This window comes from Myotis myotis, unplaced genomic scaffold, assembly GCF_014108235.1.
Source record: "Myotis myotis isolate mMyoMyo1 unplaced genomic scaffold, mMyoMyo1.p scaffold_m19_p_11, whole genome shotgun sequence".
In the NCBI taxonomy this organism is placed as follows: domain Eukaryota; kingdom Metazoa; phylum Chordata; class Mammalia; order Chiroptera; family Vespertilionidae; genus Myotis; species Myotis myotis.
The window spans coordinates 12,012,197-12,035,016 of NW_023416315.1; the positions used below are offsets into that span (position 1 = coordinate 12,012,197).

At 38.8% G+C, this 22,820-nt stretch overlaps 1 protein-coding gene and 1 long non-coding RNA gene across 7 annotated transcripts in view; one reads left to right on the forward strand and one right to left on the reverse strand.

Moving 5' to 3' along the window:
* On the reverse strand, positions 1–17,088 carry CBLL1 (Cbl proto-oncogene like 1). 6 transcript variants are annotated; one of them, XM_036327513.1, is made up of 6 exons: positions 16,739–17,088; positions 11,484–11,651; positions 7,033–7,130; positions 6,542–6,625; positions 5,139–5,212; positions 1–2,691 (listed from the first exon to the last, which is right to left on the reverse strand). In XM_036327513.1, exons 1-6 carry the CDS (start codon positions 16,785–16,787, stop codon positions 1,653–1,655), a joined length of 1,512 nt encoding a protein of 503 aa, XP_036183406.1. In that variant the 5' UTR covers positions 16,788–17,088; the 3' UTR covers positions 1–1,652. The 6 variants fall into 6 exon arrangements, with proteins under 6 accessions (XP_036183406.1, XP_036183405.1, XP_036183408.1 ...); XM_036327512.1 differs by having other exon boundaries at positions 7,033–7,133; XM_036327515.1 differs by lacking the exon at positions 16,739–17,088 and adding an exon at positions 15,743–15,882.
* Positions 15,965–22,820, forward strand: part of LOC118665989 — a 12,514-nt gene continuing 5,658 nt past the window's right edge. Inside the window, exons 1-2 of the long non-coding RNA XR_004970792.1 lie at positions 15,965–16,104; positions 17,085–17,286. This is a non-coding gene — a long non-coding RNA (uncharacterized LOC118665989). The remainder of the gene's footprint in view (positions 16,105–17,084; positions 17,287–22,820) is intronic.

Genomic DNA, 22,820 nt, shown 5'->3' on the forward strand with positions numbered 1-22,820 from the left:
AACTGGTCATGGTTGAAATGGCCATTTGTATTATTTCTAACTTCAACTCTTAAGTTCATAGATGACTTTGCATCTGATTATCCAAAATGAGAAACTGTTTTGCCTGTACCTGACTGAATTAAGTGGTAAATAGCAATTAGTTCACCCTTTGTCAAAAAGAAATGTTCTAAATGTATACACTACAAACTATTCAATAAATGGTATCTGCACACTACATAGTTCATGTTTATATTATGCACCATTTTAGGGGGAAGGAAATACTTCACAGGGGTTTACTCATAGGATATATAATAATATATCCTAAGAATAATGAAGTGTACATGAGTTCTGTAGAAACTGAGTGGTTATCTTAGCTGGACTATAACAAGCCCCTACAATGCAAAGGCTGACTCTAAAGGCACCTTATAAAGCACTGAAATTCACAATTTAGTTATTATTTTTCTCCAATACAAAGTCATCTGGTAGTCTTCATGTTGACTCCATGCTAAAATATCCCAAGTTTTAGACCACTTAACCAATAAAAGAAAAAGAAAATCATTAATAGTTTTTAAATTTCAAGTTAGAGAAAGAAACCTTATCACACAGTACTGAAACCTGAGCAATGTAAGTTTGTGACTACAAGAATGTCCTTCAGTAATACAGTATTCAAATTCCTCCATGGCATTCAAATTGTGATTTAAACCCCAATAAACAAGACCACACTTAAGCACAGGATCAAACTCTAACATGAACTGAGGAATTACATAAAGCCTATTCAACCCTAAATATTTAAAGACAATGAGCAGAGTAAAACACCCTTCATCTAAAGAACACCATTTAGACAGTTATATAGTTACTTAAGATTAAAAAGTGTGATGAATTATGTGATTCCAACCACTCAGTAAAAAGCATTAATGAATAACAGCATCCCCTAACAGTTTGGAGACTGTAGTCAGTTACTTTGGCCATATCTTTCCAAATAAGTAGTAATGCCTTTAATATTTCAAACATAAATATATCTCTGGAATTTCAACATATTTTGGTACCCCTGAATTGCCTAAAATGAAAAGGCATCCAAGTGAAGTGCATTATATACTTAATATACCTCAAAATTTCAGTGCCTACATTGTGAAGTAATTCTCTATCATTTAACAGTCTGCCTTACAGTAAATTCTAGTAGATTTTTACTTTTAGGATTTTATTGTAACTTGGGAAATTAGTGGTAAAACATATGGTTTTAAAAAACAGTATGTGGTTGCACTTAAATTCACATAAAAATAGCATTTTTACAACCATATTGAAATTTAATCCTTTTACACAGGTTAACAAAATGTATCACAAGAAAAACAAAACTGGGTTTAACAAAAGCAACACCTTTCAAAGTGGAATAAAAATTTTCAATTTTTTTACAAATGGTCACCTGTGGGTCAATTTACCACACTAGGGGAACAAAGTTGTTAAAATATAGCTGTGCTCCACTGAGCCACTTATCTGCACTACAGTATAGTATTTGAAATCAATCCTAAGATGAAGATTAAAACCATTTTATAAGACCCTAAGTGTTTCATAGCCACCTCAATAAGAGGTGTTTTCCTTCCCAGAACAGTCAAAGCTTAATTAAAAGATTGACTACACATAAGTTTTTTTCATATCTTCAGTTCAAAATACTCTTATCATTGATAATATGGTCTATATCTTGTCTGATCTGGATGATGTGGTCCAGGAAGTGGGGTTTGAGAAGGTGGACCCTGCATTCGTGGAGGTGGTGGTGGCCCTCTTGGTGCAGGCCATATACCAGGACTCATTCCCCCTGGTTGTGTAAATGGAGGGCTCAGAGTTCCTTGATCTTCAGTGAACTGGGGTAAAGAGTTAGGATTATAATGATGAGGAGGGGGTGCAGTAACAGGTGGACCACCATGTTGAGGTGGGGGAGGTCCTGGAGGAGGATGATTCATATAAGGTGGCATCTGGGCAATGATGTGTCCAGGGGGAGGGGTTATTGGTGGTGGAGCAGAGGTCATTGGAGGAGGAGGAGCTTGGCTATAAACCAAGTGAGGAGTGCCTGCAGCCTGGGGAGGATGTGGCATTGGATGGCTTATTGGTGGTGGAGGAGGTGGGGGTGGTGCATAATGTTGCTGTGGAGGCATAATATGATGAGGGTGCGATACCACTGGTTGACCCTGATATTCAGGATGATGGTGAGCAGGTGCTGGGGCAGGAGGTGGTGGTTCTCTAGCACCTGAACTTGAGTCATCCTGAATAGGGACAGTTATTAAATTGCTGTGTTTTCTTGTTGAAATACGAAAGGTTTCCTGACTGACCGAACGAGGTGGAGGTGGAGCCATGGGCAATTCTGCTGGAGGTGCACGAATATCCTCATGTGGCTGATTATAGTGCTCATGTGAAACATGCTGCAAAGGAGGTGGTGGCATCATGATGTGCTGCTTTGGCGGAATATGGCTCATACTGTGGTGCTTGTCTGGCGGCATTATAAAACGATCAGGGATTTCAGCTGGTGGTGGGGCAATAGGAGGGTGAACATTTTCAAGTGAAGCTCGGGTAACAGGTTTTCCAGCTCTCATATGGCGGTGGTTGATATGAGCCTGTAAGTCTCTCTGAGACAAATACGTTCTCTTGCACCCTTGAACAATGCTACACATGAAGAGAGAACCACGTGTACACTGCTCAATTCGCTGCACAGGATCACTACATCTAAATGAGAAGAAAAAAACTGATTTACTAAAGGACTTTAAAAATAATGCACTTAATTTCAAAGATATGCTTATTTTTTAATTTATGGGAAATTTTCAGAAGTTCACAATTAAAAATTATACTGTAAGTGAACTTTTAACCTTTCCCACTTTGTTTTTTGTTCACTATTAAGCATCAGCATTTCTATCAACTTCAGAACTCTCAATACAAGAAAAAATTGAACGTGTATCAAATAGAATATGTTTTAAGAAAAGACCTGCCCTAACCGGTTTGGCTCAGTGGATAGAGCATCGGCCTGCGGACTCAAGGGTCCCAGGTTCGATTCCGGTCAAGAGCATGTACCTGGGTTGCGGGCACATCCCCAGTAGGGAGTGTGCAGGAGGCAGCTGACCGATGTTTCTCTCTCATCGATGTTTCAAACTCTCTATCCCTATCCCTTCCTCTCTGTAAAAAATCAATAAAATATATGTAAAAAAAAAGAAGAAAAAAAAGAAAAGACCTTATTCTGCCCAAGACCTAGAATTTATCTGATTTTCTCTAACAAGTCTATGCTTTCTATCCACTTATTAAAAAAGGGAGTGGGGAGGGACACAAACCAAATGCCATAATCATATATTCAAACTTATACCATATTTACTGAGCAACAAGAATTTGCTGAGGAAATAACACTAAGTGGAAGATGCTACAAGGACTACAAAAACAAGTAAGATCATCTTAATTATCAGGGTTCTTAACATTAATCAACACAAAATTTAAATTCAAACCCTGGCTATCAAGTCTCTTAAGGAAGGGATCTTTCTGGATGGTCAGTCAAATTTACTACTAAAGAGTTATTGCATACTCCTGCCTTTCTAAATTGTAAGCCCTTTCTAAATTGTAATTTAAACTCAGTATTTTAACAACTCGGGGTCAAAATTATAACTATTCTTCATTCTCTATATTTAACCCACTCTTGCCTTTAGAGTCTTCTGAAATAGTGGAGAGAGGACTAAACTAGGAATTAGAAGAACTGGGATCTAGCACTGGCTCTGTAGTTTTGGAGAAGTCATTTAATGTCTGTTTCTTCATCTATAAAATGGGTTAAAGCATCTATTCTACCTAACTCAATGTTTTTATATCTACTTCATCTGAGATATCCTTAAGATCAATGGAACAATGAAAATGACAGTATTTAATCACTGAACACTATGTAATTATAAGCTATTATTGAATATGTATGCCAGGTAATTTGACATTCTATTACATGGTTTTATATTCTTGATTTTTGAGTTGAGTCTATTATTTCCATACTTGCTGTAAGGCTAGCACTCCTTGATACTATTAGGCTTCCATTTAATGGTCTTTTGACACACTTCTCAGATCTGGGTCTGTTCATCTAGATAGGCTTATGTTCTAAGTAGCTAAGGGCTAACCGGTAAGGTGCTTACTGGAGTTACATTATGCACTTTTAATTGTATAATTCTTCTGAATTATAATTCTAGGGAAGAAATATTCTTTACACTCATACTACAGATTTTGCAATCTGTGAGTTTAAAGAGCTAATAGAAATATGCCAAGAAAATCAGTTTTAATGACTTGTCAATGAATCATCCTTTCTCTCTCAGTGATGCCAAACTGCCTACACCATAAAAGGAAATCATCCCTTACAACTGTCTAGGGCTTTGCTATCAACCAAAAAGAAGTATAACTCTTGGGACAGCTTCTAACACATTTAGAAGGAATCTAGGACAAGGAAGTTCCTCTCAAAGCTTTCCTCAATTCCTCAAGCCTTCTATCAGGGATTCCATATTAATATCAAATTCCTAATTTAATCTGGACCCTTCAACGCCATTCCAGTATAAACCATTCATAGATCAGTATGAACCAATACCTGTAGCTGTTTATAACTTAGATCTGAGTCTATGTCATGTTGGTGTTCTAAGATACACTCAAGACATAATAATCAGATTTGAAGGTAATAAATATGAGCTTATACTTACATATGTACTTACTATGTGCTAGGTACCATATATATATACTCACTTAATTCTAATAATAATCCAAGGACACAGGTGCTATTATTAGCTCCATTTTATAGATAAAGAAACAGTCTATATCACATAACTAACAAATGGCAGAAAATGAATTTGAACCCAAGAATTCTAATTCCAAAGTCTTTGCTACTCTCAATTGCTACTATGCAATACTACCTCTAGTGTCCCATCAAAACAATAAAATAACTATTTTTGGCTTATAACAAATTTTGTGATGACAAATATATTTTGTCATTTTGGCCAATCTGAATTAATTGATAACAGCTACCTAGCCCTATCCTAAGGAGAAGGCTAAGGCCAACTCTGGGCTCACAGAGAAAGAGTAGCCATCTGATATCCTGCCATTGACCTTTAATCAAGATTATAAATTTACAGCACAAGCTTTATTATTTAAAAATTTAATGATGATCTTACCCTGGACACATCTTATCTCCCTTTTTTTCATGTAAAATAGCACAGTCATAGCAAAAAACATGCTTGCATGGAATCTGTAAACAGAAATATAGTGACACATTTTAGAACAAATTAAAATATTTTAAAAAATAACAGTAAGAATAGTAACCTAGACATAGACACTTGAGAACTGTTTGTTAAAGTGAGCATTTATTAAGTACTAATTATATAAAAACAACAGCCTTTTTCAGTCACAAGTCCTTTGAGAATGAGATGAAAACTCTGGCCCAATAAATGTATACATGCACATTCACTTATACTTCCTGAAGGTATAAACCCTATGAATTTCATCATGGTCCCTATGGGTTAAAAGCTCCTGAAAAGTAATGTTGTAACCATGTTTTACCTTATCCTGTTCCTCTTGAAATTATTCCAAAGCACTAAGATAACGAATATCTCCTACATTTAACATAAGTAGCAGTTTTCCCAGTTAGCCTTACTGTAATAAATTTATAAAAATCTAGTAGATGTAGAAAAACGATGTTAGACTATTTTAAAACGCACAGCCCATTACGGTTATTTAGCTATGTCATACAGCAAAGCAACAGTGCACAATCAATGCTCTCTACCATCACAAATATATTATTGAATTCAATTTTTTTTCCCAAACACAAATGTAAAACTACCTTTTTAAAAAGGAGAATATGTCAAAAATACTATAAAATTACAGTCAGGGTTATAACTTATTTTAATTATTAAATTCTCAAAAATAAAAATATAATTGATTCAGTTTTACATTAAAAATTACAGCCTTCCGAAATGAGTAACTGATTTCATTGTATCAAAGAAGAAAAAAAAAGCATTTTTCCTTAATAAACAGAATAAATATAAACTAATAGGTATCAAACAGTCTAAAGAAATTATTTCATTTTCAGAAGTTAGTTCCCTTAATTAGTACTTTACAAGCAATTCTAGAGTTTGTCAAGATAATTATATTAAAATGCATTATTATCCCAAAATTTCCCTTAGCTATTTCACTTTTTTAAAAATTATTTTATTTTATTGATTTTAGAGAGTGAGGAAAAGAAAGGGAGGTAGTGGGAGGGGGAGTTGGGGGGGGGGGAAGGAAAGACAGGAGGGGGAGGAAGAGAGAGAAAAATATCGATTTGTTGTTCCACTTATTCATGCATTCATTGGTTGTTTCTTGTATGTGCCCTGACCTGACTGGGTATCAAACCCACAACCTTGACATATCAGGACAACACTCTAACCAACTGAGCTACCCAGCCAGAACCTCACATTTATTTTAAATGTCACAAACTAAGTCATTAAATAGTGAAAAACCTATCTACTTAAATTTCAGAATCTTACCTCTACAAAAATGTTCACATTTATAAAATAGAATTCAATTTAATTATACTTACCATTCGCCCATAGATCTTAATAGGCAATCCACATTTGTCACAGAAATGAACTGGTGTATCATCCTTTTCACCTAGGATGTTTATCTGTTGAAATGATATAATTACAATTTCCTTTTTAAGCATTTCCTTTTTAATTTATTTACACAATGAATTTAAATTGTATAAGTGCTGTTAAAACAATTAGAAATAAAAGTTTCTTGATATCCTCACATATTCCGCACTATTGGCTGTGCTACCAGTTTTTTGTTGTTTCTTTTTTCTTAAATAGTGTTAACATGTTTTTTGTTTTTTTTATTTTACTTGGCTTAAGTAAAAATTGTTTCAAATTATTTTTTGAAATGGTGGTAATAGGACATTAATAAATGAGTTGTGTGTGCTCAAAGATACAGCTATAATAAAAGTTCATGCCATTCTTTACGTATCCTCCATTGCTCTAATAAAATAGTTAAAATATCTTATTGTTCTAATAAATGCTTTTATTTTAGTCATACCTGAAAGTCCCAAAAAAGGTGTCCAGGAAATCTTCGTTGATTTCCAAACAGGTCGCCCCCTTTACAGTCATACCGTTCTTTTTCATTATAATCAAATCCTTCTGAGAAAAGAAAGGGTTATTTATTAACTTTTCATATCTCAAAATTTCATTACAAGGTAAAATAGACCTGTTCCCTGATTCTTTTCAAAGCTCTTCTATGAACAAGATAATCAAGACTAGTTTTAACATCCGCTAGGAATTATCTTAGTGATCATATAGTCCAACTTTCTCACTTCATAATAGGAAATATTGTAGTAAGGGGACTGTAACAACACAGAGAAGATAAGTGGCAGAGCTAGGAACAGACCTCAGATCTCTTCATTCCCATTCAAGTGCTCTTATTACTGACCCAACTATCCCATATAATAAAGAGCTAATATGCAAATGGTTGTCATACCCTCACACCAGGCCGGGGGACCTGAGGCTGCGTCCCCTGCCCCAGTGCCAGGGGACCTAAGGCCATGCCCTCCACCCTGGGGGACCTGAAACCGTGCCGCCCCATCCCAGCGTCAGGGCTGGGGGACCTGAGGCAGGGCCACCTGAGGCTGTGCCCCCAACCTGGCAGGGCTTGATGGGGGTGGGGCTGGCCAGGTCTGGGTCTGGTGTGATTTCGAGGCACACATGGGTGGGTGGGGACTTGACTCTGGGTCCCACAGCACGCCCCAGACTCTGACAGGAGAGAGATTTTCATATACATTTTACTAATTTTCTTTCATCTCTGACACTTCTATTATAGAGAAAGGGCAAATAGCAATATTAAAATATTTCCTCTAATTAATTCCCTTTTAATGTGCACGAATTTCATGCACATGCACATTTCTAGTTTTATACTAGAAATAAACTTTAGTTTCTAGTATAAAACTTTACTAATTACTGTCATCGTTTCTTACACAAATTTTCAAGATATACTAGTATATCATTTACTTTAACCTACTACAAAAGTATCATGCTGCAAGAAGCTAAGATATAATGAAACACAAAAATTCTGCACATTTTCATCTTATTATTTAGTAAATTAGATATCTTCTTCTTCAGCATTAAACTGAGCCTGATTTTAGAAACATCAACATATTGATACCTCATCCTTTAAATTAAAATGACTCCTTGGCCCTGGCCTGTTTGGCTCAGTGGATAGAGCGTCAGCCTGCGGACTGAAAGGTCCCAGGTTCAATTCCAGTGAAAGGCATGTACCTTGGTTGCGGGCACATCCCCAGTTGGGGGTGTGCAGGAGGCAGCTGATGGATGTTTCTCTCTCATCAATGTTTCTAACTCTCTATCCCTCTCCCTTCCTCTCTGTAAAAAAATCAATAAAATATATATATAAAAAAAAAATGACTCCTTGGTTCATCACCCAAACAGAAAAGGTCGTATCGTATCTATTCACAAGTATACTCTCCTATACTGCATAGCAATATGAAGATTGCATGAACTTAATTTTTCTGACCTATTGAAAAGGTTGATGGTAATCCTCTCATCTCATACAAAAGAACCAAGTGAACAGTCTGATAGGGAGTCTAGGTAGAATCCAATTAACTAAAGTAAAACTGAGAAGACAAATCTATCCCTCCAAAATGCTAGGCTTCTCACAACTCTTTTGGCCCTAGAACTGGTAAACAGAATAGGGAGACACACACGTTTTTAACTTTACCCAAATGGCTAAATTACAGCACCTGTATACAAACACACAAGCACAAACCAGGACAGGACAGACAGATGGACACAGACACACACACACACATAGCAATGCAAAGATTTTTTAAAGCTAATATAGACACTCCAGTGTACTGCTATCTAATTATCTCCAACCAAATGTAAAGTTCAAAGAGTGTCCCTGAAAGTTACAACTGAGTGAACTTAGGCTCTTATATGGCCCATTTGTATCTTATAAAAACCAGTGTCATCTAAAACTCAAAATAAAAAAAATCAATTTTTCTTATTTATCTGAAACTCAAAAAATTATTGAGAACAACAGCCAATGAAATTATAGGAGTACATTATCATTTTTCAGAGTAGTTCAACCAACACTGCCATCTATCATTAAACCATATATATATTTGTATATTTGTACCATACTGGCACCCAGACCTCCATATTTTGAACAATGCCTGGGAGGGCGTGGGGAGGGGACAATGAACAATTTTTACCCTAAATAGGTGAATTGAATGTATCCAAAAATTATCTTCAGCCTCAGTCTGCTCTATTAAGAGAGAGACTGGTAATGGTAGTACCCCCTAAAAAGGGGTGTGGGCTCGGGTGGAGAGGAAAAGATGAAGGGATACCTGACAGGAAAAGGGTAGAAGGGAGATTTTAGCTTTTCTGTATTGTCTGGATTATTACAAGATATGTACATTACTGTGTAGTTTTTAAGAAACAAAAAGGCCAAAGGGGGAGAATCTAGTTACTGATAATGCAGCAGCAGCCCTAAGTTCTACTACCCGGATTTATAACATCTGACTTCAAATACTTGCTCAGATAGGGAGAGAAATTCTATAATAAAAGGAACCATAATATAAGGTACAATTAAAACAATTTGATTCTAAAAAAGGAATAGACAGATGTCTAGAATAGAAAATCTAGAAATAGATACAAATACTAATAGAACTTTAACATATGATAATAGTGGGATTCCAATTCAACAAGATAGATTTTTTTAATAGTTGGGACACATAGCTGGCTGTTTTATAGAAAAACTAAATAAACCCAGGTTCCACTTTTTTAAATAACAAAATACATATCATCCATAATATTCCAAAGCAGGGGTCAGCAAACTTTCTGTAAAATTCCATATAATTAAATACTTATATATGCAATTACTCAGCTATGTCAATATACTGTGAAAGCAGCCATAAACGATACTTAAATGAATGGGCATGGCTATGTTCCAATAAAACTTTATTTGGCCCACAGGCCATAGTTTGCTGACCCTGTATAAGGGTAAGTTGGGAAAACTGTTTTATATTCATGGAATATGGGAAAAGCCTTTCTAAGAATGTCATAAAACCTAAAAGTCATAACAGAAAAGACTAGATATCTGCTACCTAGAATCTTCTTTAACAAAAATCTATATATATAAAAGCCTAAGCAACTGTCCAACCGGTAGCTATGATGCACAACCCAGGAGCTGCCGAACGATAGCAACTTTGCAGAGTGCCCTCTCGCACTCCAGAACCCCTCAGGGGATATCAGACTGCCGGTTTCGGCCCGATCCCTGCAGGCCTGGCCGAGAGACCCCACCTGCTGGAGGGACCCCACCTGCTGGAGGGACCCCACCTGCTGGAGGGACCCCACCTGCTGGAGGGACCCCGCTCACTCCGCAAACACCCTTCGAGTCCCAGTGCTGCCCCAGGTGCCGCTGGCCCAGGAGGGACCACAGGAGGTTGGCTCCAAGGCGTGTCCAGCCTGTCTCGCCCAGTCCCACCCCACTGGCCACCTTCTAATTAATTTACTTTCAATGTGCACGAATCCATGCACTGGGCCTCTAGTTTTATATATGAAATTCAAGACAAATGGGGAATATACGTAATATATGACAAAGGGCCAATTTTATTAATTTACAATGAACTCATAAAAATCAAGAGAAAGGCAATCAAACAGAAAATAAAATTGGAAAAGGATATAAACAGGTAAATTTCCTAGGTAAAAGAAATGACCAATACTATGAAAAATATACAATCCCACTGATAATTTTAAAAATGCATAAAAAAACAATTTTTGAAAGGTTAATAGTATGTACTAATATTGGTGTATGAAAGCATAAAATGATGTACTGGTTTTGAAAAGCCACTTGATAATATATATGTGAAGTTCTAAAATGCACAGTATCCACCAAGTTCTAAAATGCCCAAATCATGCAAAGTTTAAATTCTACAAAGTATACATACTAAGGTATATGTACAAGGATAATCACAGAAACACTGTTTTTAACAGCAAAAATTTGGAAAAATTATTACATAAGTTATTGATAAATGAAATATCTAAACCTATTTTGTATATCTGTATGTACTAAGAAGGCAAAATAATATAAAAAAAGAGCAGTTCTACATGAAAAAATATAAAAATGGCATAGCCAATCATTTTGGAGGAGACAAGTTATGGGAGAGACTAGTTGTGGGGGAGAGAGGGGACAATTTTACTTTTAATATTACTTTACTTTTATTTTATTATTTATTAATTATTGCATTATTTTCAATACAAACAATCATAAATCATAGACTTACTTTTGCCCCACCTGTATTTATAAAGGGACAGAAAAATACAAAATGCCACAATGAGACATCAGTAAAACTGAGGAATGAAGAGAGTATGTAAGATTTTTAAAAGGTATGTATAAACAAGCAAAATCACATGAATTATTTGGTGGAAATGGATACAACAAAAAGACTTCTGGACCTGTTAGTTTGACCAAATTACCTTCATCACCAGGTGGAGCCTTTGCAGGCATTCTGTTTATAGTCCTTGGTGTGCGAGGTGCAGCTTTGGCTTTGTTCCCTTGTTTGGAGATGAGCTTTATAGGAATTCTTCTTCGAACATCAAGACCACCCAATGATCCAGAACTATTAGTGCCTTGTAACTCATTGTCTATGTTAGGGGGGAAAAAGTTGTAATTTCTGTTAGTTTTTCTTTTTGAAGATTCTTCTATTGCAGGTATTAAAGCAGCATACCCATCATTATCAAGGTTTGAATATCTGGGTTCAGATTTTAAATACTTTGTTATGTAAGTTTAAGTGCTAATTTTCTCTATTTTGGATAAACCCTTTAAAGAAGTGCTTTTTGAGACATGGAACCTTTCAAAACGTTGACAAAAGTTATAAAACTCTTCCTAAAAATGTAGACAAAATTTTTCATGTAATTCCAGAGGGGTTTATAGAAACATAAAACCCTTCATAAGCCCAAGATAAGCATTTCTGTCTTAAAGTAACTTGAGAGATATTTTAAAGGAAAAAGTAAGAGAAAGGAGGAGAAATAGAAAGAAAAGCATCCCCATCTCCATCAAACATGCAAAGTAGGCACTCAATAAAGTTAGTAAACTGAATCTACATCAGGGCAATCAATAAAGCTGAAAACACAAAACAGCTTTGTGTTTTCATTGACAATGGTAAAAGTAAATAATGCATCGACCTGAAGTTTGGTTTAAGGAAGATGATTATTACCTTAAGTGTAAAATAGTTTTTCTAAAACGCATATGGAAACATAGTAAAAATTGTCATACCATTTACTAGTAGAAAGATGCAATAAGGTATCCATGCCATAACATTTCTGTATGTTCACATATGACTCTTATTCTTAATCAGCATTGTAATGGAAAATTAGTTTAGGAAGATGCAAGGTTTCTGCACTTCCACTACATCTAAACAACTGACACGTTCTAAGTCCCTACTTGTTATTGACTAAGAAATAAATTAACTCATCCCATGAGTAACAGTAGCATTATTTCATAGAACTGACTCCATTTGAAGCGTAAAAGTCACCTTTTCAAGTCTATGACAAGCTATTACAACAAAATACCTTTGCCTAACTAAAGACATGAAGGGAAGTACCACAAAGTAGGAAATGAAACTAAAAATAGTTTTTTAAAATAGCAATGTTTATAACATGACAAATTATTGAACAGGCTGTTTAACTGCCACTGTAGGAGATAGTACAATCAAAATTGACAGCCAAGCTGAGGACATTACATTCAGTAAAGCCAAATTTAGAAATAACTAATGACCTACAAGGCTAGTAGGATTACAAATTAAATTCACAATAATGATTTATACTCTTTCTGAAAATATGTAGAACAAAATTCAAAAGAGGTCCTTAATAATTTAAATATCTTTCATTCTCATTTCTACTATTACTTACAAAATTCATGGAAAAGGAATTACATGGACAGCTAAAATCTTGAGTTCAGATAAACCCAACTTGATCAACTTTCAACACTTCACTAAATGTGTTGAGTTGAATAATGTTATTTCATCTGCTTTCACATTAGCTGCTTATTTAAGTATAACTACCTACAAGCAATGTAATTGCCAAAAGACAGATATGACAGACGAATTTTTTTTCTTTTGCTCAAAGGTATTCCTAATTTTCCAATAATTAAAAAGCAAGTTGTAGACAGAGAGTTAACAGTTCAAATTTTCCCTTCAGATATTTAAAGGATTCTTAATGGTTTTACCTTGGTGAATGATCAAAATGCCAACATTCCAAGTCCTTTTGACATCATCACCCTGAACACTTGAAGTCACTACTGATACTTGCTTAGTCTACCAATACTTTCAAGAGCCTGCTGCCTCTTAATATATCACTGCCTGCTCATTCTGGGTCTGTCGTGGGTTTTTTGGTTTAAGAATCAGAACATACAGAACAATTTCCTTTTGAATATGACAACTAAAAACACAAAGCCCATAATAACAAAGTCTTTGGATATTACAAAGAAAGTGAGAACTAAGGATATAACTGGCCATTTTAGGTAAACCCACTTTAACAAGTAATAACACTTTTATATTATATAGGTGGGTTTTTTTTTTAAGTATATTTAGAATTTTAAAGGAACCAAGAAATACTTTACAAAATTTAGGCTAGTTACAACTAAGTGCTAATTCTTAGAATGAGCAAAGAATGAATCGAGTGTTAACTAGAAGTTTCTGAGAGTAATTTTACCAGCAAAATTCTATTAGGGCACCACAGGGTAGCCTTCATTATATGTTTGACTTTTTCAGCGTGATCATAAAATCTCATTTCTGTATAAATTCTAGGGTTTCATCAATTTCAAGGGCATCTCTTAATCCTTTATTATTAAAATCATTCTTCTGAGATGCCTACCATGTCATAATGTCTTCAATTAATTGGCTAACAGGTATTTCCTCACTTGCCAATGACTTTATTTGTGACTCAAATAGTTTATGAATTTCATGAAAACCTGATTCTTTCGTAAGCTTTGTAATCACAATCTATATAAGCATTTGATACTGCTGCCTGGTATGAAACATAAAGGATATAACAATATTAACTACAAGAATAGAAAAGAAGCTAGTGTTAAGCAGCAGGGATTATCTAGTAGGAACTAATTTTTTAAGTAGTCAGCTCATCGGTGAATATTTTCATGTTAGGATGACATTCACTTTCTTAAGCAACTTTTTATTTTGCTAACCTTCGATGTTTACTACTCTATAACATCAAGATTCCAGACTTTCAAGTCTGTATTTTCAAACTAGTATGAGAGTTCCTTAGAGCCCCGAAATACTGACTGAATCTACCCATTTCCATTTTCACTAAACAGAGCCACCTTTACTAAGCCAAGCCTCCCTTCTAGTTTGCTGCAATCACCTCCTAAATTGTCTATTTTCTATTATTCTTACCTCCCTCTCTTATACCATTCTCCATAAAACCTATTATACTTTTAAAAGATTATGTTTCTCCTCACTTCTGTTCAATGGCTTCATATTGCACTTAAAATTCAAATCTTTGCAATGGCCTTCAAAGTCTTGCACAGGCTGACTCCAACCCTCCTTTCCAATCTCAGCCTAGAGCTCTTTCCCTCTTGCTAATAACTAAGCTGCAGCAAACTGGTCTTCTCTATTTTTTTCCTATTTGTCTTTGTACTTGCTGTCCTCCAGATTTATTCCACAGCTGGCTTCGTCATCAAATTATAAACGTAACCCTTACAGAAAGACCTTCTGAAGGGCCCTCCCAGTTAGTCTTCACTACAGCATCCGCTTATTGTCTTCAAAGAACTTACGATCTGTAAAATTGGGGGGTCTTTAAAGTTTGTAATAGAATGTAATCCCTATGACAGCAATAACTTACTCCGTCTTGTTTACCATTCTACCATTCCATCTCCAGGCCTACAGGTAGCTGGCATATAAATATATTTGTTTGATCACTGAAGACATCCCACCCAACACTTCGTACAGGGAAAAGCCCATTTTCCCTCCTTGCCACATGATTGACACAACTATATGGAGCGCTTTTTAACTCCAAGCCAAATGCCACAAGGAAGCAAAAGCAAAAACAAAACAAAACAAAAAAAACATAACGAAGAGTGGAGCCATTACGTGGAGAAAGGGATGTGAACGTCTTGACTTTAAGCTCTCCTTTGTAAATGTACCCAAATGATGAGTAAGGACCACAGCCGATGCACGGAGCACGCTTGGGGTCTGGGTGGAAAAGCTGGCCCGAGTATCACTCCGAAAGCCACCTCCGATTCCCTTCTCCCACCTCCAGTCCACGAAGGACCGGGGATGCACTTCACCACCGGTGGAGACCGCGGGAGCAGCCGCGCAAAGCGGGCGGAGACAGCAGGAAGTCTCCGGCGCCCGCTCGCGCATCGACTCCCCAGCACCCCGAGGCTTCCCCGACTCCGAGATGGCAATCTACCCGCCAGTCCCCAGAAGGCAAGGCAGGGCAGGGCCCGCGCCGCCCGCAGCTCGGGCTCGGAGCTCAGCGGAACCTTAGAGCAGCAGCGGCTACTGCCGGCACCGAGGCTGTGGGTACCACACCGGAGGGTAGGCCGGGAAGCAGCAGGCGCTGGCCGGGCACGGGGCGGGTTCCGTGAGATTCCTCTCTCGCCGCCACACCCCAGCGCTGCAGGCCGAGCACAACCCCCCTGTGCCCGCTAGGCGACCAGTCCCAGGCCGGTCAAGGGGGCTTGGTACCGGGACCCCCCACTGCCTCCGCCTCCTTACCAGTGTGATCCATGATTCGGCTCGCGGAGCACAGTGGGAGCGGAAGTCAACTGCGCCGGAGTCGCCGGGAGCGCGTGCGCTCTACCTTCCGGAGCCCGGGAGGCGGAAGTGGGACCCGGGGGCCCCGGCCTCGGCTTCCGAGGGCTGCGCGCTCTCGCGTACCCTACCCGACTCCGGTAAGGGAGTCAGGCATAGTTCGGGCGAGGAAGAGCGAGCGAGGACGCGAAGAGCTTCGAGGCTGAGGTCGCTACGGCTCCTGCTCACGTGCTTCGAGAGGAAGTAGCCTTTCACTGCGGAAAGGAGGCCGGCGGGAGCGGGGGAGGGGGAGAGCGGTCGTAGCCGGTGGGCTGAGCTCGCGGCAGGTAAGGCGGAAGCCCGCCCCCGCGGTGCGTTGCATTCTGGGACTCCGAGTACGCCGGCGCCCTTGCGCCACCAGGCCCACTGCGCAGGCTCGGCCGTTGGGCTGGCCCCGCCCCGCCCCGTGGGTGGAGCAACGGTTAGGAATCCCCCCGGGGTCCTGGAGCGCCTGTCTCCTCCCCCAGGTCGGGGAAGAGTGTAAACACGCGCGCCTTGGACGGCGCCCTCCGCGGGGAGGTCGCTGCCCCGAGGATGGCTGCGCTGCGTGCGGCGCGCAGCTGGAGAGAAAGGCTCCAAGCTTACTGTCTAAAGGCCGCTTTGTCGTGAGAAGCTGCACAGACCCGGTTCCCACCTCTTACGTTCCTAACCATTGCAACACATTCGTAATGCGCGACTAGCATTCATTTTCCAGCGAAAAACGCTCGCGCCGCTAGGAAGCCCCCGAGCGCGCATCCTAAGGACCGGACGCGGGCTCGGGCTCGGGCTCAGGCTAAAGGCGCGCGCAGCGCAGCCGCCCGGGGGACACCCCGCAGTGAGTGCGGGGGGCGGTGGGGGCAGCGTGTCGGGCTGGCGGGAAGGGGGAGGCTGAAAAGGAAAGGCCTGAACAGAGGAAGAGAGAGTTGCCACAACTGGCAGTACCTAGTTCCAGCTCTTGGTCCCGGGGGCTGACGGTGGCCGCCGCTTTCATGGTTCTCGGCCAGAACAAAGGGCAGCGCCGACGCGCGGCTCCCGGGGAACTTGAGCGCAGCCTCCACCTCGCGGGCCCGGCTTATGGGCGCCCGCTCCCTGCTCCAGCCCTGGACACCTGCTGCCCTTGAGCGAGCAGAAAGGAAGGAGCACAATTAGTGGGAAACACAAGCTGGGGAGTCGAGGGATTTGGGTTCTATTCGTGTCCTCCCTGGGTGACGACATCGTTCCTGGGCTATGCACGCTTTCGGTGCCGGGGTTCCTAGGTAAAGAGGAGGTGATGTCGGCCTCTTTACAGAAATGCTTTCCGCGGCCGGGAACTCCGGAGAGCGTGTGTGCAGCAGTGAGCTCGATCGGTGCGGTTAGCAACAGCCTCCGATGACAGCATCAGCGCTCTGCCACTCCGTCCTGCCTGCAGCCTGATGAACAAGTTCAGTACACTCACAAGAAAGGGCGATGAGGGATCAAAGTTACCTCTGCCTACAGGTAACTTTTAAAATGTAAGTTTCTGAATTACTGAGTGGTTTTCAAGATGCTTTCAATGGCTGGGCTAATTTTTTGTTTTGGAGATGATGCAGTACTGATGTGATCAGACATTTCACCAATTTGGGGTATAAAAGAAGGGAGTTTTCACCGAGAAAGAGCCCTTTTAATTTTTTTTCTATTCTCATAGTTAGCCTACGGGCCATGCTTCAGATGGATGCAAATCCAGGTTCTGAATGATATATCACTGTCCGCTGATGCTAATATTTATTTTTATTTTTTAATATATTTTATTGATTTTTTTTTTACAGAGAGGAACGGAGAGGGAGAGAGAGTTAGAAACATCGATCAGCTGCTTCCTGCACAGCCCAAACTGGGTACATGCCCTTGACCGGAATCGAACCTGGGTCCTTTCAGTCTGCAGGCCGACGCTCTATCCACTGAGCCAAACCGGTTAGGGCTGATGCTAATATTTAAAGAATTACAATGAAAAAGAACCTTCATACTGTATTTTACATAATCAGTAAATCAGAAGTTTTGTCAGCGTTGTATGGTCCATCAAGTTATGAAAGTTTACTGAGGGAAGACTCACTTATTTTAGATTTCCTGTAGATAAAATGTTAGATAAACATTTGTTGACTTAACTTGATTTGGCATCTGTTGTTTTCATGCATTGCTTTAGCATCTGTGCTTTATATTCATTTCTCCCTTAATTCTAGTTGCCTCACTTACCAGTGCAGTAATAGTGAGACAAAGTATTCTCTTTACCTAAATTGATAAGTGAAACTATATACAGACTTATATTTTACTGCTACACCCTGGTATCTGTTGTTGGTGACCTGCATGCTGTAATCCGTCGCAGTTGCTTTATTGAAAGTTGACATTCACATTTATTTTATAGCAGGGTACTATCCTAAGCTTTCAAAAACAAAACAACATCATGATAGACAATCTGAAGCACTGAGGTGCATATTTTCATCTCAGTGACAGACCTGATATCTTATGAATTACAAGCCAGTGTTCTTCAGGATGTTTTGCTAGCTTTCCTTTCACGTAGCACTATTTATGCCAGGATTAATAGAGGATGGCATCAGAGAGCTTGTTTTCCCAAGAACTCGTTCAAAACTCCTCAATACACCGTCAGGACATTCACCTTCATCTCCTTAATGCTGTTTCAGTTGTGTCACTCTGTAGTGCCTAAGACTGCAGAAAGTAAGAACTGTATAAATAATAGTCCCTAACTCAAGTACCACACAGGCTAGCATTTGTAGAAATAATTAAAAACATAATTAAATTCTGTGTGTTTTGAGGGAATGCAGTGCTACCTACCTACATTCAGAGAAAATGAGGAGCAGTAGGACTGAGGATAGTTAAGTAAGCTTTATGGGGGGATTTAAGCCGAGCCTTGGTTAACAGGTAGGATTTAAAGAGGAGAGCACTGAAGGAGGCATCTCAAACAGGAGAGAGTAACAGCACAGACAGGAAAGCTGTTACAGCTTCTATAGAGGACATCGATCAGCTTGAGTTGTACTGCTGATCCATGCTTTGAAGTACTGAAAAATAGAAGAAGGTTTAATTGTAAAGAACCTTGAAAAGTAAGATTTCAAAGTAACAGTTAAGGAACATATGAACAAATTCTAGCATGATATATAAATGACATAATTTTGAGTGATATATTAAAAAGCAATGAGCAAATCTTAAATGGGGGGGGGGTGAATTAATACTGTTAGATGTAAGAGAAAAACAATTGACTGAAAAGCCAGAGTTCCCTTCATTTTGTTTATGTAATGTATCACGTTTATTGATTTGCAGATACTATACAAGCCTTGCATCCTGGAATAAATCCTACTTGGCCATGGTATATTATCTCTTTAATGTATTGCTGGATCTGATTTGCTAATATTCTACTGAGGGATACAGGCCTGTAACTTTCTTTGTAGTTTCTTTGTCTGGTCTTGGAATTAGAATAATGCTGGCTTGTAAAAAGACCTTGGAAGTCTTCCCTCCTCTTGAATTTTTGTAGTAGGTTGAGAAGGATAGGTATTAGTTCTTCTTGGAATGTTTGATAAAACTCACCTGTGAAGCCATTTGTTGCAGGACTTTTGTTTGTTTGCTGGGAGTCTTTTGATTTCTGCTTCCATTTCATTAGTTGTTATCAGCCTGTTCAGGTTTTCTGATTCTTCTTGATTGAGTTTTGGAAGATTGATTGTTTCAAGGAATTTGTCCATTTCACCCAGGTTGTCCAGTTTGTTGTCATATAGTTGTTCCTACTATTTTCTTACAATCCTTTGTATTTCTGTGACATCAGTTGTTACTTCTCTTTCATTTCTGATTTTATTTGTATGGGTCTTCTCTCTTTGTTTCTTAGTGAGTGTGGTTGAAGGTTCATCATTGATCTTTTATATTGTTCTTTTAGTCTCTATGTCACTTATTTCCACTCTGATCTTTATTAATTCCTTCCGTCTACTTAACTCTGGACTTTTCTTGTTGTTCCCTTTCTAATTCTTTTAGTTGTAGGGTTAGCTTGTTTATTTGAGATTTTTCTTGTTTCTTAAGGTAGGTCTTTAATGCTATGAACTTCATTCTCAGGACTCCTTTACTGTGTCCAATAGATTTTGTGCTCATTTTCATTTATTTCCAGGAAGTTTTTATTTCTTCACTGATCTCATTGTTAACCCATTCATTGTTTAATAACATGCTAGTTAGCCTCTGGGTGTTTGAATGTTTTTCAATTTTCTAATTGTAGTTGATTTCTAGTTTCAGACCAATGTGATCAGAGAAGATGCTTGATATGATTTCAGTCTTCAGGAATTTATTAAGACTTACGTTGTGTCCTAACACATATGGTTTATCTTCAAGAATGTTCCATGTGTGCTTGAGAAGAATGTATATTCTGCTCCTTTGAGATGAAATGTTCTGTAAATATCAATTATATTCATCTGATCCAGTGTAGTGTTTAAGGTTGCTGTTCCCTCTAGATTTTTTTGTGTCTGGAAGATCTCTCCATTGGCATCAGTGAAGTGTTAAAATCCCCTACTGTGATTATATTGTTGTGATCTCTCAGTGTCCATATGTCCATGAATATTTTCTTCATATATTTAGCGCTTCTATGTTGAGTGCATATGTGTACAAGAGTCATATCCTCTTGTTGGATCAATCCCTTTAGTGTTATGTAGTGACCTTTTCTGTGTCTTGTTATGGCCTTAAGAGTCTCTCTTTGTCTTTAACCTTTGGTATTTTAATTATGATGTGTCTTGGTGTGGGTGTCTTCTTGATTGGGACTCTGTGCTTCCTGAATTTGTGTGCCTTTTTCCTTCACCAGGTTAGGGAAGTTTTCGGCCATTATTTCTTCAAACAGGTACTCTGTGCCTTGCTTACTCTGGTCTTCTTCTGGTACCCCTGTGATGTGGATGTTGCCACTTTTTAAAAAATATATTTTTTTATTGATTTCAGAGAGAAAGGGTATTGTAGCTGAGATATCCCTCAAGCTTCTCACCTCTCACATGTGGGTTCTGGGGCCAGTCCTTTCTGCATCTCCACCCTTCTTACCAGTGTCTATGTGGCTTCTTCTGTAAATCCTTATATTTCATTTCAGCTAGCTTTCAGTTGGTTATTCAAGTTGATTGCTCTATAATTTAGCTGTAAATCCAGTTTGGAACTGGAGCAGGTGAGTGTAGCTTCCACCTATTCTGCAGCCATCTTGGATTCTCCCCAAAACAATTTCTTGATAGTAGATTTAATACCCATCAGTCCCTCAGTTGAGGAAAATACCAGGCATGGATTTGTGATTCCCATCTTAAACCTACCTATCGAACAAGACACTTGTTCATATGCCACTTTCTCCATCAAGCCTTCTCTAACTCATTCTTCCAACAAGTAATATATATAGTAGAGAAAGAGCTTTGGAATTAGGCAGAACTGGGTTCAAATGTCAGCTTTTTCTGTGTGATAATTTGTCAATTACTTAAGCTTAATTTTTGTATCAATAAAATGGGGATAATGATAACTTTCCTTACAGAGTTGTCCTGATGATCAAAGGCAATAATGTCTGTGAAAGCTCTTTATTGCTTGCCAAATAACAGGTTTTTAATAAATATTTGCTTCATTCTTCTTAGTAATTATTCCTCCTTTAGAACATCCACGCACTGTGTTTCTTTGAAGACATCACACTCTATATTGTGGCAATATACTTATTCTATCTACTGTACAAGACAGGCTCCATAAGGATAGTGTTCATTGGCCATCTATATATATATATATATATATACACACACATACATACACACACATATATATAAAAGCCTAAGCGATCATTACGACTGGTCAACCAGTCTCTATGATGCGCACCGATCACCAGGGGGCAGACACTCAACGCAGGAGCTGCCTCCTGGTGGTCAGTGCACTCCCACAGGGGGAGCGCCGCTCAGCCAGAGGCTGGGCTCACAGTTGGCGAGCGCAGCTGTGGCTGCAGGAGCTCTCCCGACTCAGCAGCAGTGCTTCTGTGCACCGGGCCTCTACTATTTCTATGATCCATACTTTTTAGCAGACGGTTCTCACAAAATACTTGGTGACTTACTGAAGAATATCATCAGAGATACTAGTAATATGGCCCTATCAAAATAAAAATTTAACTTTTGCTCACAAATAAATGTGGCAAATGAATAAAAGCTCACAATAAAAAATAGCTAATTGGCCTACCAACATGGCTTAGTGGTTGAGTGTTGACCTATGAACCAGGAGGTCATGGTTCAATTCCTGCCTGATCAGGGCATATACCTGGATTGTGGGCTCTATCCACAGTGTGGGGTATACAGGAGGTGGTGGATCAATGATGTTTCTATTTCTCTCTCCCTCTCCCTTCCTCTCTGAAGTCAATAAAAATATGTTTTTTAAAAAACTAGCTAATTAGCCCTGGCTGGTGTGGATCAGTTGGTTGGAGCATTGTCCCATAAACTGAAAGGTGGCAGGTTCAATTCCTGATCAGGGCACACAGTTGGGTGCAAGTGGGAGGCAGACAATCATTGCTTCTCACATCAATGTTTCTCTCTCTCTTTCCCAATTCCGCTCTCTAAAATCATTTTGTTAAAGCTACTTATGATAGGAAGGCACTGACCACTAGGATTATAAAGAATTAGTGACCATTTATTACACCAATATTCAGAGTTCACTAGATAAAATGAGAAAAGATTATCTAATGCCAGAAGATAACAGTCAACGTCTTCAAACAGAAGGAACTCAAGCAGCATGGCATGTCCGAGCTTTTCTTGAGGGAGAAAAAACCCTACAGTGTGTGTGTGTTTATTCATATACACATATACAACAGAGAAATCCAGCCAATTAGAAGAGAAATTAAAATTTTAAAGTAAGAGTGAATAACCGTGGTAAATAATTTATTCAACAAGTACTTAGCAGTGCCACATACTCTTCTGATCATTTTAATATACCAGTGAACAGAGCAAATAACCCATCTTGCCTGGTAAACTTACATTCTAGTGAAATATAACTGGTTTAGATATATAACTTTATCAATACTAAACAATTATGGTTACAG